This window comes from Cricetulus griseus, chromosome 4 (genome assembly GCF_003668045.3).
Source record: "Cricetulus griseus strain 17A/GY chromosome 4, alternate assembly CriGri-PICRH-1.0, whole genome shotgun sequence".
Taxonomy (NCBI): Eukaryota; Metazoa; Chordata; class Mammalia; order Rodentia; family Cricetidae; genus Cricetulus; species Cricetulus griseus.
The window spans coordinates 203,866,126-203,882,623 of NC_048597.1; the positions used below are offsets into that span (position 1 = coordinate 203,866,126).

General features: G+C 42.7%; 1 protein-coding gene across 1 annotated transcript in view; it reads left to right on the top strand.

The window, feature by feature from the left end:
• The window catches only part of Slc9a9 (solute carrier family 9 member A9), a 528,927-nt gene extending 513,159 nt beyond the window's left edge, over positions 1–15,768 (top strand). Inside the window, exons 15-16 of the mRNA XM_027410941.2 lie at positions 12,499–12,604; positions 14,172–15,768. Of these exons, the coding sequence (XP_027266742.1) occupies positions 12,499–12,604; positions 14,172–14,399 (334 nt within the window). The 3' untranslated portion in view covers positions 14,400–15,768. The remainder of the gene's footprint in view (positions 1–12,498; positions 12,605–14,171) is intronic.
• Positions 15,769–16,498: the final 730 nt, after the last annotated feature.

Consider the following 16,498-nt stretch of genomic DNA (forward strand, 5'->3'; position numbering starts at 1 on the left):
TACTTGTGCTGGGTGGTGGTGGTGTCACATGCCTTTAATCCCAGCACTCGGGATACAGAGGCAGGAGGATCACTGTGAGTTTGAGGAAAGCCTGGTTTACAGAGCTAGTTGCAGAACAACCAGGTAGAAATTATGTCTATTTTTATCTCATCTAACCCTCTCCATTATGAGGTAGGTCACTATGGTAAGTTATTTCCATTTTACATTTTATCAAAGATGTCAGAAAATTTAGCCATTCACGGATAATCAGTAGCAAAGCTGTTATTCAAGCCTAGTCTGTCATTTTACTTCAAAAAATTGTGAATAAGTAAATACCAAACTTTGATGGCCCCAAAGTAGTTAGGTATTATAGATTGAATTGCATCCCCACCCCCACCAAGAAAGATGGGTGGAAGCTCTAACTTCAGGACCTCAAAATGCAACCTCATTTGTAAACAGATTGGTTAAGAAGAGCTGAGATCATACTGGAACAGAGTCCAGAATCACAGGTCTCACCCCCAGACGTGAGAGGGTCAACTTAAAGGGCCTTTATTCATTTTAATAAGCATAGCAGCAGCTTCTGGTGCAGTCAGGTGATCATCTGGCAGAGACTGGGTGTAGACTTTCTTCTGAAGATCCAAGGATGTGGATTAGATGAATGCTAAGGTTTCCTCTTGATTCCAGCATGTCTGCTGGTTTTTCCTGAGTCCACTTGCCCTGCTTTTGCTGGTGCTTTGGTATCTTAAAACTCTCTCATCTTTCCTTTAAGCTTTCCAACAAACATTGATGCCCTTTCTCTGTCCCTGGATTGTCTGGATCTGAGGAGTCAAATAGATTTATCTTAGCATGTGATAAGTAGATCCTATAGCTATCGCTGATAAAACTAACCCCCATACAAACAGGATCGTCAGCATTCTACTTTATCAGTCCTTAATCTGTCCTTGTTCTTAATCACTCCTGGGTTTCCTAACTCAAGCCTCTGGGGGAATGGCCTGTAAAATTGCATACAGGTGATGAGCAGGTTGGCATTTTCAGAGATAAATCCTCTGCCAGGGAAGGTGGAGAACCATGGCTCCAGGCATCATCTGACTACCTAGCTCACCTGGCTGTGGCCTCAGATGTTCATTTTGATAATTCTAAGAGGCACTGTTTGATCACAGGCAGATCTCAAGCAGCTTAAGTGGCTCTGGGGAACTCTGGGAAGGTGGCAGTGTCATTAACACTAAAGCCTTTGAATCTCTACAAACCCCTAAATAAAAATGGGTGGAACAGTTAGTTAACAAAAACCAAACACCCATGGATACATTTCCACCCAAACTAGGGTCAAGTTGTCTCACAAGACCCAGATGACAAGTGGGTACAAACACAAGCATCTGGACATAAAAAGAAAACAACTAAGTAGTATCTAGGAGAAGCTGGGAGCAGAAGCCCCTAAGAGCAGACAGCTTCCCTGGGAAGTTGGGCTGCCTTTGAAACAAGCATGAAAGGTGTTCAGAGAGTAGAGAGTACCACCATCTCTATCTGGAGAAATGGCGAGGTCTCAGTAAGGGATGCTGAAGGGGCGAGAGCAGACAAGAAGGCTGCAAGCTCTCAGGATAGATCCACCAGGGCAGGGTGAGAAACTGCACTGAGACCAGGTTAGCTGGGGTAGTAAACAGGCAGGAAAGTTCAGAATACAAGCCACCATATTTAATGCCATGTTTAATTCAACAGAAGAGGGCCTCTGGAATTGGAGAAAATTTCCTGAAACCCGAGTCTTTCCATAAGTTCAAGAAAAATAATTTTACGTAAAAATGAATGCAAAAAAAAAAAAAAAGGAAGCCAGGGCCTAGGTAGCTTTTACAAGAAAAAATAAATAAAACAGAAAAAACATACACAAGGAATGTATGCCAAAAAAATACAGCCATAAAGTAAATCAGAACTATACCATCACTCATTAGCTAATCTAGAAAATAATGTGCAAATGATACAAGACACAAAACAACATTAATCAGAACCATAAAAACTGAAATTCCAAAAATAATTTAAAAGAAAAAAAGTCATTTTAGAAATCATGGCTAAACTACAGATAAGCACAATGAATAATACCTTCAGAAAAAAAAACAGCTGATGAAAAGGATAAAAATTTAAATAAGAAAGAAAGAAGACTATTAAAAGCATTTGAAAAAAAGAGACAAATATAAAAGACAAGCAAAGAAAGTTGAGCATCCGGGAAACAGGAGCCCCTAAAGAAGGAAGGCAAAACACCTGAGGAAAACAGCTTACAGGAGGAAAAGGTTTTCTGGCTCAGGGTTGCAGTTTTCAGCCTGTGATTAGCTGGCTGCCCTGCTTTATAGCCTAAGGCAGAGCAGAAAATCACAACAGCAAGCACAAGCATCACAGCAGGCTGTTTACACCATGGTAGCCAGGAAGTAGAAAGAGAAAGAGAAATATGTGGGATCCTAAACACCTTCAACATCTTGCTCCTGACTGACCTGCTTCCTCAGCCAGATCTCACCCCCTATTACTCTTTTCAGCCATGAATTCATCCATAGATTGCTAATCCATTGGTCGGGAGAGCATCCTCATGATCCAGCCACCCCTTGATGTCCCACTTCTGACTATTGCTTAGGATCAAGCATGAGTTTGGGGTCAACACCTCATATTCCAACCACAAAATTCCAACCACCAAATTCTAAGTCAAGAGACCTTTCCTGAAACACTAGGTTTGGAACTGCTTATAGAGCATGTCTCATGCCAACGGCTACCAAGCTAGAGCAGACAGCACCAGACAAATGCTAATAATACTAACACATTCTAAGGAAAAAGCCCTTTGAGCATCAAGTAGAAAAAGCACATGATTTACATTTTCATTATACTTTCAGGAGCAACTTCTTGTGTCAAAAGAAATAGAGTGATATATTTAAGATACTCAAAGAAAATAAGTCAATGATTTTATTTCCAGAAAAATTGACTTTCAAAATATAATGGGCACTGACTGTTATCAATATACAAGAACTCAGAGAACATTGATCCCAGGAGCCTTTCCTGAGAAATCTATTGAATAACAAGTTTCAATCCAGATGACTTGTGAGCCATGGACAGAAGATCCGATGTTGGCATTTGATGCTCAGTACCCGTACAGCTGGAACTAGAAAAATATTAATAACCATACATACAGGCAATATAAATAAGGGGCTGCTGTCTATAGGGTTTCGTAAATGGGAAGCTAGAATACAAAAGAAGTGTGTTAATGCAAAAAAAATTAGAGTATGCAAAAATTAACATTTTTTGTAATTATTATGGTGGCAATAGTAATATTCTGTGTCTGCCCTGTGTGCAATATGGGAGATAAGAAATGAATAATTATGGAAAATTCTAATTATTTTTGTCATGTCCTGAATAATGAGGAATTTGAACTTCAGGTGGAAATATCTGTAGGAAGGCATAAGATAATGAACCTGAAATACATAAGGGTAGCTGAGAAAAGCAGACTGCACACAGCTTTCCCCGGTTCCACATTCAATGATGCCACATTAGTATCCTAAAATTAGCTGTCAGGAAAGTACTTGCCCCGGGGATATGATGAAGTGTTACAAACCAGCTTGTGTGTGTACACATGCATGTATGTATTGTTATTATTTATTTATTTTACTTAGATAGAAGGCTTGATATAATTTACTTTTCTAGTCCACAGTATGTAGCAATCCTTAGTGTCCAGAGTCTGGCTGTGAAATACCACTTTTTCACTAAAAGAAAACAGGAAAATTCAGAGAAATCTTTGATTCACAGTATGAGCCAAGATATGTATAAGATGAGCCTGAAAACAATAGTCATATATATGGGAAGAATGATATCAAGCTGGGTGGTGGTGGTGCACACCTTTAGACCTGGCACTTGGGAGGCAAAGGCAGGCCGATCTCTGTGAGTTTGAGACCAGCCTGGTCTACAGAAGCTAGTTCCAGGACAGGCTCCAAAGCAATGCCAAGTTTCAAGGTTTCTGGAGTAAGACTGTTTCTAGAAGGTGGGGGCACAGTGCCCAGTGAGATAAGCTTTGAGACATGGGTCTTTTGTCAGTTTGACTAGACAAATGAAGAATTTGCATATTTTTAGGCTTCTTTGTGTTAATACTTTGGTTAGACACCTGCAACTCTGACCTTGTGCATAACTGTAAAGTTTTAAACTTAAAGTCGGGCTTTTGTGGTGCATGCCTTTAATCCCAGTACTCGGGAGGCAGAGGCAGGTGGATCTCTGTGAGTTGGAGGCCAGCCTGGTCTACAGAGCAAGTGCCAGGATAGGCTCCAAAGCTACACAGAGAAACCCTGTCTTGAAAACCAAAAACAAAAAAAAAAGTTTTAAACTTATGATCCATTTACAAAAACCTTTAGTCTAGTTTGAACTTGCTCTAAGGTAAAAAATGAGCTAATTGTGTGCAGTTTGCCTTAGACTGATATTTCTGATGTTATTCTGAGTAAAAGGAACTTTTAAGTGCCTCACAGTCCTCATGGGACAGTAGATCTAGTTCTGAAGCATATCCTGGTATATTTTCTATATATCAATATTATGCAGTCAGTGAGAAGTGATCTTCACGATCATCCACAGATATATGTGCCCAGTAGATGAAAATATTTTCATGAGATAAATACACAAGCAAATGGGAAAACACCCCAAGCTATTCTTAGGGAAGAAATGAAGTTCTTAGGGAAGAAATGAAGTGACTCATGAGAGAAATTACAGACAAACAGTTATCCACAGCCAGTGACCCCACAGCTGTGTCCCCAACAGAGAATCACTCATCTGGCCGGTCAGCCTGTTGAACACTAGTTGTCATCTACTGTGCACTCCCACCATCTGTAAGGGACACTCAGTAAGACCTTGTCTCCAAAAAGGAAAAGGACACTGGAATCATGTCACTAAGACTCAGGAGGTGTCTTAACCGAAGATGGGTCAGTTTGAGCATCAACAATAATAACTCTAATCAAATAACCTTAAACTTAGCACTTCACTAAGATATTTAACCAAAAATAACGGTCACTTCTAGAAAGACTGAAGAAATGAATCATTATCTCAAATGCTGACAAATTCATGGAATGACTCAGGTACTATCTTCCATATCAAATGTACCACCAAATATACCAAATGAATAAATGGTGTGCCTCTTTAAAATATTCTCCCTCACAAAGTTATTCTAGAGATAAAATTTCATTATTTTGCAACTCCCACTGAGCAAACAGATGACGTGTGTTTTGCTCGTCAGTCAGTGGCTGCTAGGACCACACCAAGGGCCACAATCCCATATGAACACATATGATCCAACTGGAAATAAGCAGGAAGTACCCAGGGCAGAAGAAATTTGACTTCTACTTGAGCTCCAATCAGGAAAATGCAGACTGTGGGACATGCCCAAGGTCAACTGGATCATCAGCAGATAGACTGGAAAAAAGAATGTTGGGGAGGAGGCCAAGAATCAGAAGATACATACTCTTTCCTTAGTGAGCAAGACAAACTGTAGTGTGCAAGAATGTGCTTACGAGTGATAAAACTATGGTACAAACTCACGGACATGGTTCATATAAAAATCAGGATGTCAAGTCCCTGTGGGAGGAGGGGACACTTTGATGAGGATGAAACAGGCCAAGGGATTTTTCAGGTAGATGCTCAAGTTGTATTTTCAAGCAGCTGTGGTTTCTTTTTCTATGAAGATTTATTAAACTATGTGTTCAGTTTACAAGGTTTACCAATTCCCTCTTCCTGTCTCTAATGAAAATCCTTTTAAAATATAATCAAGTGTGCTCACCTGGTAAATATGAGGCCCTGAGTTCAATCCCCATCACTAGGAGGAAAAAAATTAGTATAATAAGGTTCTTGCCTTCATGGAGGTCAGAGTCTAGAGTGGGAAAGCATGCTGTAAATAGTTAGTTTTGAGGCAATATGACAACTGTTTTCAGACAGATATGTACACATGGGCCTGAAGCCAGGGCAGGTCCAAGAAGGCTCCCTGGAGCAGGAAACACACCACCTGGGTTTCGAGGGATGACCTTCCCCAGAAAGGCATGTTAGGGACAGAGCCCGGGGACTATAAACTAGAGGGGTCTCAGCAGAAGGACATGTGAGGGACAGAGCTCACAGACTAGACTAGAAGGGACTCCGGCTCACCTGGCACTGACTTCCTCTAGGCAATCCAGGATCCTTGGTGTTTGTTCTGGGATTTGTTTCTTTGTGTGGCCCTGTATTTGTCTAGGGCAGTTTTTCTCAAAGAGAATGGAGTGTACAATTAATTGTTGACTGAAAGAGCGTGCTATTCTGTGATTATGTGAATGAAAAGTAGTATATCATTTTAAAACCAGAACATCACATATGATCTGGAAAAAAACGATTTCATCTTCCACTTTTTCTTCAGAGTAACTGCTGGGAAGGAGTTTCCCACCTAGCCATGGTCTCTTCAAGCACCCTGCACAGCTAGAATTCCTCCTTCAGCCAGGGAGCGGAGGGATGGAGGAGTTTGTAGAAGCCTTCCTGCCATTTGAACCCCAGGTGCCAACTCTACAGAATGGCCCTTTACATGCTTAACCAGCAGGGCAAGACAGTGAACGTCAGATGATAAAATCTGACAAATCCAAAGGGAAGAGGAAAGACATACTTTGTTAGGCTACGTTTTCCGAAAACCAAACAAAAAGGGTGTGATTTGTATATTGGAATCAAAGAACAATTGGATATGTACAAGTCTGGGTGTCCTCTGCTAGCCCGGTTCCTGGATGCTCTGTAAATAACACCGTGGGGCTCAGAAAGGCAAGGGCCAGAGCATGTGGGACCCCGGTACTCTGCAGGAACCTACGGGCCGAGAGTCAATTTGGCATCCAGTCCGGCGTACACTTACTCTTCTCACCCACCTGCCATTCATCCCTCACTATCTCTGCTGGCAAGCTGGCGCTAGCAGCTAAAAGTACTCAGGAAACACAGTGTAAGAATGGGTTAGAAAAGACTGAATCTCAAAAGGTTGTCTGCTTCCAGGTTTATTGATTTATAAAATGGGGCTACAGCACCTGTCTGTACTGTTGAGGAGAAAACAAGATAAATGGGAATACTTAGACATGAGTGGAGTGGAGTGTTACAAGGACCTGACCTGGAGACACGAACTTTCCTTCTATATGCAACTAGGTACTGGCAAGCGTGTCATCCTTACGAAACCCATTTACCAAGACAGTACATTACAGGCTCATGTGAGTGCTCCCAGAATGAACAAATTTTTCCTCCACAAGCCAAGATGTGCCGCTCTGATAATCCAAGACCAACATCAAATATTCATCGTCTCAGACTAAGTACCTATGCTGTCACGAAGACAAGATAAAACCACCGTCAGAGACCATTGCATAGATGTGGGTCAAGGCCAAGTAGGCTTTCCTTCTTCCTGTCCTCATCCTAAACTTTGTAAATTTATGGATATGAAAAGGCATTCTCTTTGGCTTCCCTGTTACCCTGCCTCTGTGTCCCTATCTTGCTCTAGTTTAACTCATACAACAACAAAAGCATATGATAAGAAACAAGCTTGCAAGGGTCTCAAAACCAGACTCAAGGCTGGAAATAAGGATATCTTACTCTGTGGCTTCTATAACAAAATACCATAGACTGGTTGGTTTCAAAAAACAAAATTTACTTTCTCACTGGAAACCAAAATTTTAAGAGTAGATGCCATCATGGTCAAGTTTTGGTGAAGCCTCTCCTTGTAAACAGAGAGAATGCAAGCTTCTTTTGAGGACACTAATCACACCTTGGGAGACAGCACACTGATGACTTCATGACACATACTGATGACCTCATGACACACACTGATGACCTCATTACACACATTGATGGCCTCATAACATCCCGCTTACCTCTCAGAGGCTCTACCTCCACTTAACATCTCATTGAAGCAAGGCTTTATCCAACACAGGACTCTGAGAAATAAAACAAATCATGGGTCCATACAGAGGGGTGGTGGTGCTTTAAGTGGGGAAGATGAGCCAAGTCTTTGCTTCTCGCCAATCTGTGAAAAGTCACTTAGACAAGGCACAAACACCAACAAACTGTACATCAATTGCTTGGAGCAACTTAAAATGAATGAAGTATGATGATTCAGTAACCCAAACTTCAACACAAAACAGAGATGAGACGTATTCCTTGTGGCCAGGTACTTCAGTTGTTAGTGTGGATGGGTACTAAATTTTGCTCTAGTATCTCTGGCCAAAGAAGAAAATGCATTTGCTAATGGCTTCTCCTATTTATTGTGTGTTAAACCTCAGGCGGGGTTTCAGCTTCCTCTCATTCCTGAACCAAACAACTAGTCTGTTTAAAAATGAGAAAAGCCACTGTTTTCCCCCAAGAACTTAACATTTTGTCTCCGTGCATTTTCAGCTTACTAGGGAAGCAAAGCTGGCAATAGCCAAATGCCCCTTGAGGAATCTCCCTTCCCAAACACATACTAGAGCCCTAATGAGAAAAATAACACATTTTTGCAAAATCTGCTGTTGAGGATTTTTTTGTAGATCAAAAGATTTTTCCTACTTTTTAATAATTCAGGTAACCTTGGAGATCCAGCTGCTTTTCAGATATTGCTTAGCAATGAAGAACCAGAAAGTTGCTGCTTCCCCTGTTCCCACTCAATCATCTTACTAGGCATGTTCACTTAGTCTGTCCCTAGGACAAGAAAGAAAGCTATGTGACAAGAGTCTGTAGTCTCAGGCCAGGTCTGCTGCCTTCCACTGAGCCTTTATTTGCCCTTACTTAGCTGGTGTCTCCATTGATTTAGCAATCATTTATTGAGTGACTAAGATATACCAAATACTGTACACAGATAAAAGGAATAGCCCTGCACTCAAGGGTACTGCAGGCTGGAAACGAAGCAGTCCATCTTCTCACATAATTGTTACTCTGCTTCTGTGGGCGTTCATCTCTAGCTTGCATTAGTATGGCCCATAAAACAACACCATATGGAAAGAAACAAGTAAGAGTGGAGTGAGTGAGTGAGTGAGTGAGTGAGTGAGTGAGTGAGTGAGTGAGTGAGTGATCACTCTTCCTGGTATCCCCATTGTCTAATAGCACAAGCTCAAGTGGTCTATTTGACCTGTCTTTGCCTTCCATCCTCGGAAAAACCTCATGACTTGGCTATAATCCTCCCTTCTCATTCTTTCTGGGATGATTCTTCTCATTCAGAACCTACTCCTGTCCCTCATACCATATCACCTCTGCATGTCATCTTGTACCAGAAACTCAGCAGGCAAGGCACTGGGAACATCATATATGGTCATCACTGAGCAAGCCAAGATGTTGGGGAGTACAGCCTAGGCTCCACATCTCTATGGCAATGCATGGAGCATCATACTTCCCATCACGCAGAGAGGCCCTGCTTTCTGGGATTCACAGCTCTACAAGACGGTCAAAGGGCATTGTGTGCTTCCCAGGAGTCACCCATCAGCAAAGGCTGTCCACCTCTCCCTCCTTCATCACTTCCTGCTAGTCCCTACTGGGTAGTTTTCAATTGACACAGATGTTCAGGGGTACAAGATCTGCTCCAGCTTCCATGAATTCCAATGCTACACCAAATGCTTGTGTTTACCCTCACTATTGATCCCCATTAATACTTAGACAAGGACTGGAACATCAAAAACAGATTTTAAAAATCAGATAAATAGTTCCAGGCCTGGTGGCAAAGGCACATAACACCAGGTGCTTCAGAGACTTGGGCAGGAAAACCACAAGTTCAAGGCAAACATAGGCAACTTATTGAGAAACCCCCAATCTCATAGTAAAGGTAAAAAGAGGGCCAAGGGTGTAGCTCGATGATAGAGTGCCTTCCTAGCAAGACAGAAACCTTAGGCTTAATCCTCAATGCCATAAAAATAGCATCTGAAAGGCAAGTCAAAGTTTAAACCCTTCCGTTTATGTTATTTTAGTGACTATATATAATAAGCCTAAGGCTCAGACAGATTAATAACTGGACCATCAGTTGTACAATACAGCTTGTGTTCATGTCCGTGTCTTCTTTGTATAATTTGCAGAGCCTAACCAGGAGGAGTTAAATGGCCCTGTTTGGTTTGAGTTCTAATATTCACAAAAAATAAAAACCCTAGAATTTATCCTTTGAGGGTTTGCTCTAATGGTATTGTGCATAATTTAAACAAGTACCTCACCAGGATTAAAAGTACATCCTTAATGCAACTCTAAACTTGTGTTTTACTTAAATAACCCTGTTTTGTCCTTTTTACTCCTCAGCACACTTGAGAAGCCTGGTTGAAGTCCTCTGGGCCTCTCTCACACTCTTAGAGCCTTGACCACAGCGGCATCCCTAGGACGTTGTTGACATGCCACTACTTAGGCCTCAAGAAACCAAGTTGGCTAGGTTATCCTTGTTCTTCAGTTGGTCATTGAAAAGCCTTTACACAGATTTTCATGGGACTGTGCATATGGTAAACCCTGACAGCTGAGCCTCTCCTGTGCCGGTCCAGACGAGGCTCAGCTCACCAGCAGAAAGAGACTCCAAAAGACGCTTCTAGAGGACTCTGCAGATAATCCTCCATACCTGATTCTGCCTTGATAAGTTCCCTTCTGAAGGAGATGTGGCGGTTTGAATAGAATTGGCTCCCATAGACTCATGTGTTTGGTCCACAGGGAGTGAGTGGCATTGCAGGAGGTGTGGCCTTGTTGGAGTAGGTATGTTCTTGTTGGAAGAAGTGTATCGCTGGGGTCAGGCCTTGAGGTTTCAGAAGTTCAAGCAAGGCCTAGTGTCTCGGTTCTTTTTCTTCCACCTCTCAGCTCCTTCTCCATCTCCGTCTGACTGCATGCCACCATGCTTCCCGCCATGGCAACAGTGGACTAAACCTCTGAACTGTAAGCCAGCCCCAATGAAATGTTTTCTTTTATAAAAGTCACCATGGTCATGGTGTCTCTTCACAGCAATAAAAACATAACCAAGACAGAGATGATGGTGGTGGATTTAAAATTGCAAGAGGAGGTGGGGTAGGAGGCATAGAGGGATGGCTCGGCCATTAAGGGCTAGGCTCACAACCAAAACTGCAAAGGGAGACCTTAGGTTATATAAAATCATAATATCTCCAGGCCTTGATTCCTTCATCCAGAAAATGAAGGAAGTAACACTCTAATGAAAATTAATAGGATATCATTGAGGGCTTTCAGATTTGTCTGTGTACTTATAAGATGTGACAGCAAAGCCAGTCTCTGAAGGATAATTTCTTCCCTGGTCCTCAAGTGGCCTCACCAGCCACTCATCTTAAAGGAGCCAACCTTCCCATTTGCACATGACACTGCAGACTGGCTTGCAAATCTTATCAGTAGTTTTCTTCCCAGCATACCTAATCCGAGTTCACAGGCATCCCCCACTTCATTGTTGCTTTACTGTCAAGTGGTCTACATCCAGAGGGGTCCAGAGGTCCTCCCTCTGCTCCCACTTGCTGGGGCATCATGGGAATGAAAGGGGTGGAGAGCTATGGGTGGTTCCTATAGCCATCCCCTGGATCTTCTCACACCCCGAGTGCCTGTGGGTGGCTGCTGATCTTCACAAGCCAACCAGTGTCGAGTGTTTCTCTTTTCCCCTTTCTCTTTTTATCATCACTGTGTGGAAAGTTGATGAGGTAAAATATACTCCAGCAGAGGAAATAATATAAACTTAAAAGTCATTTCTAATAGAATGGTAGAATAATTCCACTACTTTCTTTCAGATAATAATAATAATAATAATAATAATAATAATAATAATAATAATGCCGCATGAGGCTCCCTCTGGGGATTTCATTATTGATAGATTGGAGGAGAGCACAATGGCTTCAGATGAACAGGTTTCCTTTTAACTGGTTGGAACACTTTGGGAAGAAGAGATGAGAAAGACAGGTGCTAGACAATAGAACAAACCTAGCAGCAGCTTATTTGCATAATTTCGTATAGAGGTGCACTGATGTATGAAGTATAAAGTGACTGTATTGAATACTGAAAATGAAGAATCTTGGAAAACATTCCTTGTTGACTGCCCAGTTCTGAAATAGCTGAGCATTTTATGAAATACCTCTTGCTTCTTTGTGGAAATGACTGGTGTTTTACTCTCTCCCTCTCTCCCTTTCTCCCTCTCTCCCCCTTGCTATTTGTGTGTGTCCATGCATGTATACACATATGTTCATGTACAGTTTTAGGAAACACACCTTTTATACTATTGTTATAGGTAATTCTTCAAATTATATTCTCTAAACAAATTAGCCATTGTGAGGGATCTAGAGGAACTGGGGGTGGTGATATTTGCATCTTTCTCTAACCCTGTGTAGCCCCTTCCACATTTCTGCATGATAAAAGGCTGTCTGAAGGGCTGCCACAGTCTATAGAGCAAAGATTACAAACAGCAATTTTTGCAGGCCAAATCGCTTCCTAAATGAGGAAGCAGAAGATTTAAAGGTGAACATAACTGTCTTTTAGGGCAGCATGAAAAGGTCTCTGCTGTGTGAGAAATGAAAGTCTAACTTACTTTTGACAAGTATTCCTTAACAGCCCCCACCCCAGATATCTGAAGCCCATCTTAACCCACTCGGGTCCTCCACTGACCAGCACATTGCCCGCATGGTGTGGCCCCGTCTCCAGGCTGCTTACCAGTCCTCAGGCCTATGGGGTGAGTAAACAGTCAGGTGGGGCCAGCCGGTGAGTATGGATGAGCTAGAAACCTCAGGGCTTCTTCTTTAGCTTGAGGAAGAGGCAGCTTTGAAGTTTACTGCACCAAGAAGTATTTCTCTTCTCTGCTCAGTTGTTGCTGATGCTGGCTGCTGATGCTTCTTCTTTTTTTTTTTTTTCAAAAAAAAAGGCAATTTTTTTTATTTTTGCCAATATCTTTAATCATAAAAATGAACTTAGAAAATAGAAAAGTGATGTGTCTTCACAAACTGCTGTGTTTTGAAGTTTTGAATATTAGGTCTGTGCTTTATAGCTCAGGGGAGTAGAATAAAAAAGCTACTGAGAAGCAATTAGAGTCATTATCAGCAAATCAGAGTGGAGGAGCACAGAGTCTGGGAGCTGAGAGTGGCCTAAGGAGCTGACAGCCAGCATCCCTTACAGAAGGAGGCTCTTTCTCTCAGATAACCTCAGCAGCTGGGGGCTTCCCAGAGGAACATGACAGAAAGAATCCTCACACAACAGACCTGTTTTAAATAGCTCTCAGATGCTCCCAGAGTAGATCAAAGGTGGAACCCTGTCCTAAGGTGACCCAGCCAGCCCTTGCTGTACAGTGATTGGGTGTCATCCTCCCTAGCCAACGCAAGAGCTGAGGTGCCACTCTCTTTGGGGGAACTTCTGGATGAGGCAACTATTCCTGGTCAGATCTATTCATTTCTGACATTATCCCATCCTTTTATGGTCAATGCCAGTCACTTCTAGTCTTGTGACACTTGTCTCAAGAAATGTCCTGAAACCCCATTTAAAGTGAAATGTAACACCTTCAGCTTTAAGGGGTTTTGGAAAGACAGGTGCCTTTCAAACCAGGATGGGGCTTCTTTAAGAACACAGGATTTGGCTGTCTTGATTCTGGTCCACCTTCCTGGGTACCAGTGAAGAAAATCCACCAAATCCCATTCTTCTCCCCTCAGCCCAGGGAGATGGGTCACAGGCTCAGAGACTCTTTGAGGCTATGTTGAAAGCCAAGTTTTCATGCTGACGCAGAAAATGCTGTGCCATGAAGAAGCACAGGTGGGCCATAGTGAAAGTGGCCATTAATTCAAAGAAAAGGGGGTCTCCAGTCCTGGAGAGATGGCTCCATCAGGAAAGCTGTGCTGTGAAAACATGAAGACCTGAATTGGGATCCCCAGCACGCGGCATGCACCTGTAATCCCACAAATAGAGGTACCTAGATGCCCTAGAGCTAGCTCACTAGCCAGCTAGTCTAACCAAACTGGTGAGTCCAGGTTTAGTGAGAGAATCTTACTCAAAATAAATAAATAAATAAATAAATAAATAAATAAATAAATAAATAAATAAATAAATAAGGAAAAAAGAAAGAGGCAAAGTGGAAAACCATTTTGTCAGCCTCTGGCCTCCACCCACATATATGTATGTATCACTCAGACACACACACTCACACTCACACACACATACACCTATTTTTTACGCAGTGGAGATACTTCGGCTTTCCGCCTTCATCATGAAGTGACCTCTTTCTCTCTCTTTCTCTGTCTGTCTTAACAAACCAGGAACACCTGAAAGAGGATGATGTGGAATGTATCGTAAACCAAGATGAGCTCGCCATGAATTACCAGGAGCCAGGCTCCTCGCCCAGCAGTCCTGCCACAAAGCTAGCCCTAGACCAGAAGCCTTCACTCCAGACTCCAGGCAAGGAAAACATCTACGAAGGAGACCTCGGCCTGGGCAGCTATGAACTCAAACTGGAGCAGACTCGGGGTCAACCCCAGGTGGATTAATTTCATGAGGGCACAAGTAATGTAAAACCACTGAGGAATGCCAACAGCCTAAAAGGCAGTGCAGAGAGAGACAGAACGAGTATTAAGGATGTAAATTGGACAGAATCAAAACCTTGTCGCATGTATCCTCCCGTGCCTTCAGAGATGAGAATCCATTACCTTCCCTCTGTATTATGCAACCTCATTGAATTATCCGACAGCCATTTTTACTGCTGGATTGGGGGCCAGACGAGTCAGGTCTAGCTGCCTTTGGGATGAACCAAATGTGTCTGGTCTGCTGGGGGCTCCTCCTCCTGCTCCTCAGATGGCTCTCCAGGCCTTTCACGTGGATTTTGGATTCTAGCCCCTTAATTATGGAGCATTTATAACATGAAAAAGAGCCCCCAAGCACAGCGACAGTTCTTACCTCTTAGAACTTGGCTCCACTTTTTCCACTTAGAATCCGTTGATTCTAAGGCCATATGCTGAACCCAGTAAATGTTCAGTGCCCACTATTGATGGCCTCAGAGAATTTCCATGAGTTAGGGGCCCTGTTGTTTTGCTGGCACTCTCTCCATACTGTTCCTTCCCACTGTTCCAAGGAGCTGCTTGCCTCCAGGTGTGTCTATGTTAAGCAAGGGCCTCTTGCCAGCCTTAAGGGACTCTTTCCAGGAAAAACTGGTTTCTTTCCCAAATTCTGTGTTTTACCCAAATGATGAGCCTCCCTTCCTTGTGCACTGGAGCAACTTCTTGGCTCTTGAAGCAGGTTCCCTCTGCATGCTGGGAAGTCATATTTTGCAGCATGACCCTTCCACATGGGGGAGACTGTACAGGGCCCTGATCTTTTCAATTTCAATATTGGTGACTGCTTGGCAGCAAAAAAAAGGCAAAAATAATAGGACTGGTGGCATTTAGACCACACTGAGGCACCAAGGGCAAGCACCAATCTGGACTCACCCCTTCCCAGCGTGGCTCAAGGTTGAATTGGAGAGACCAACACAATAGTTTTTAATTCAGCTGCATGACCTGTGCCTTTGAAGCCATAAGATACCTCAAGCCTAGCTTCTCTTGAAATGCAGATGTTGCTATTAGGCTCCAAAGAGCAGGCTTCAGACTTAAGAGCCCAAGACATGATGGACTTGCTTTTGAGGGAGATGGAGAATGATGTCTTTCTCAGGCCCAAAGCTTAAAACTAATGCATGCTTTGCTGACCACTTCTTAGGCCTTAGACCTGAAGTATCAGGTATACTGCTCTGCATGCCAGTTTTCTTGCTTCCAAATGGTAGAAATTGGGGGAAACTTTTATATTCAACTGAGTAAAATCTTGTCATTTGGGGTAAATATGGCAAGTAGAGAATTTTTCCTAATAAAATTTTGTTATGGAGTATGATTGTTTTGGCTATAGTTTCATTTCAAGACATCTCCTCTGACCAGGCTAATTGAGAGCTCTACACTTTTGTCTTTAGAGCTCTGGGTATTACTAGCAGGTACTAAATGCTAACATAAGGCAGATGCATGGGTCATTAGACCCATGAACAGCCAAAGGGGTTGGAGCAACAAGCCATTGAGGGAATAAAGAAATCTGGGGGGGGAGGGTGTCCCAAATTAGGGAAACTGAGTCAAGCAAAGTAGCACAGCCTCTGTTCATCTCACCAGAGGTGACCAGAATTTATGAAGAGCTATAAAAGTAGAGAAGACACTAAAGGAGGAAGGAGAGAGGGCCAGAAGATGAGGATTGATCAAGTGGAAGGGGGAGCTGATAATTTGGTGTTTGCTTTGTGTTGAGAGAGAGAGAGGGACTTCCTAACAAGTCAAATAGTAATGAGAACAGAGCAACTGGAAGGAAGAAGATTTTGACTATCAGAAACCAGATGAAATGAAGTAGGGTGTGAGCAGACTAACACCAGCACCGAGTTATGAAGAACGAGTTAGAAGAAAACTAGTCTCTGCCTCCCCGATGGCTTATTGCTTAGAGGCAAGCTCTCTTTCCAACCCACCATCATGCATTACTGCTGACAAGGACAGTGGGGATAACCCTCACCATGCTGAATCCTGGAGTAGGATCCCAAGCACAGCCCATCCTATATGTGAGACAGTGTTCTCATCTTGCTATGTGACTA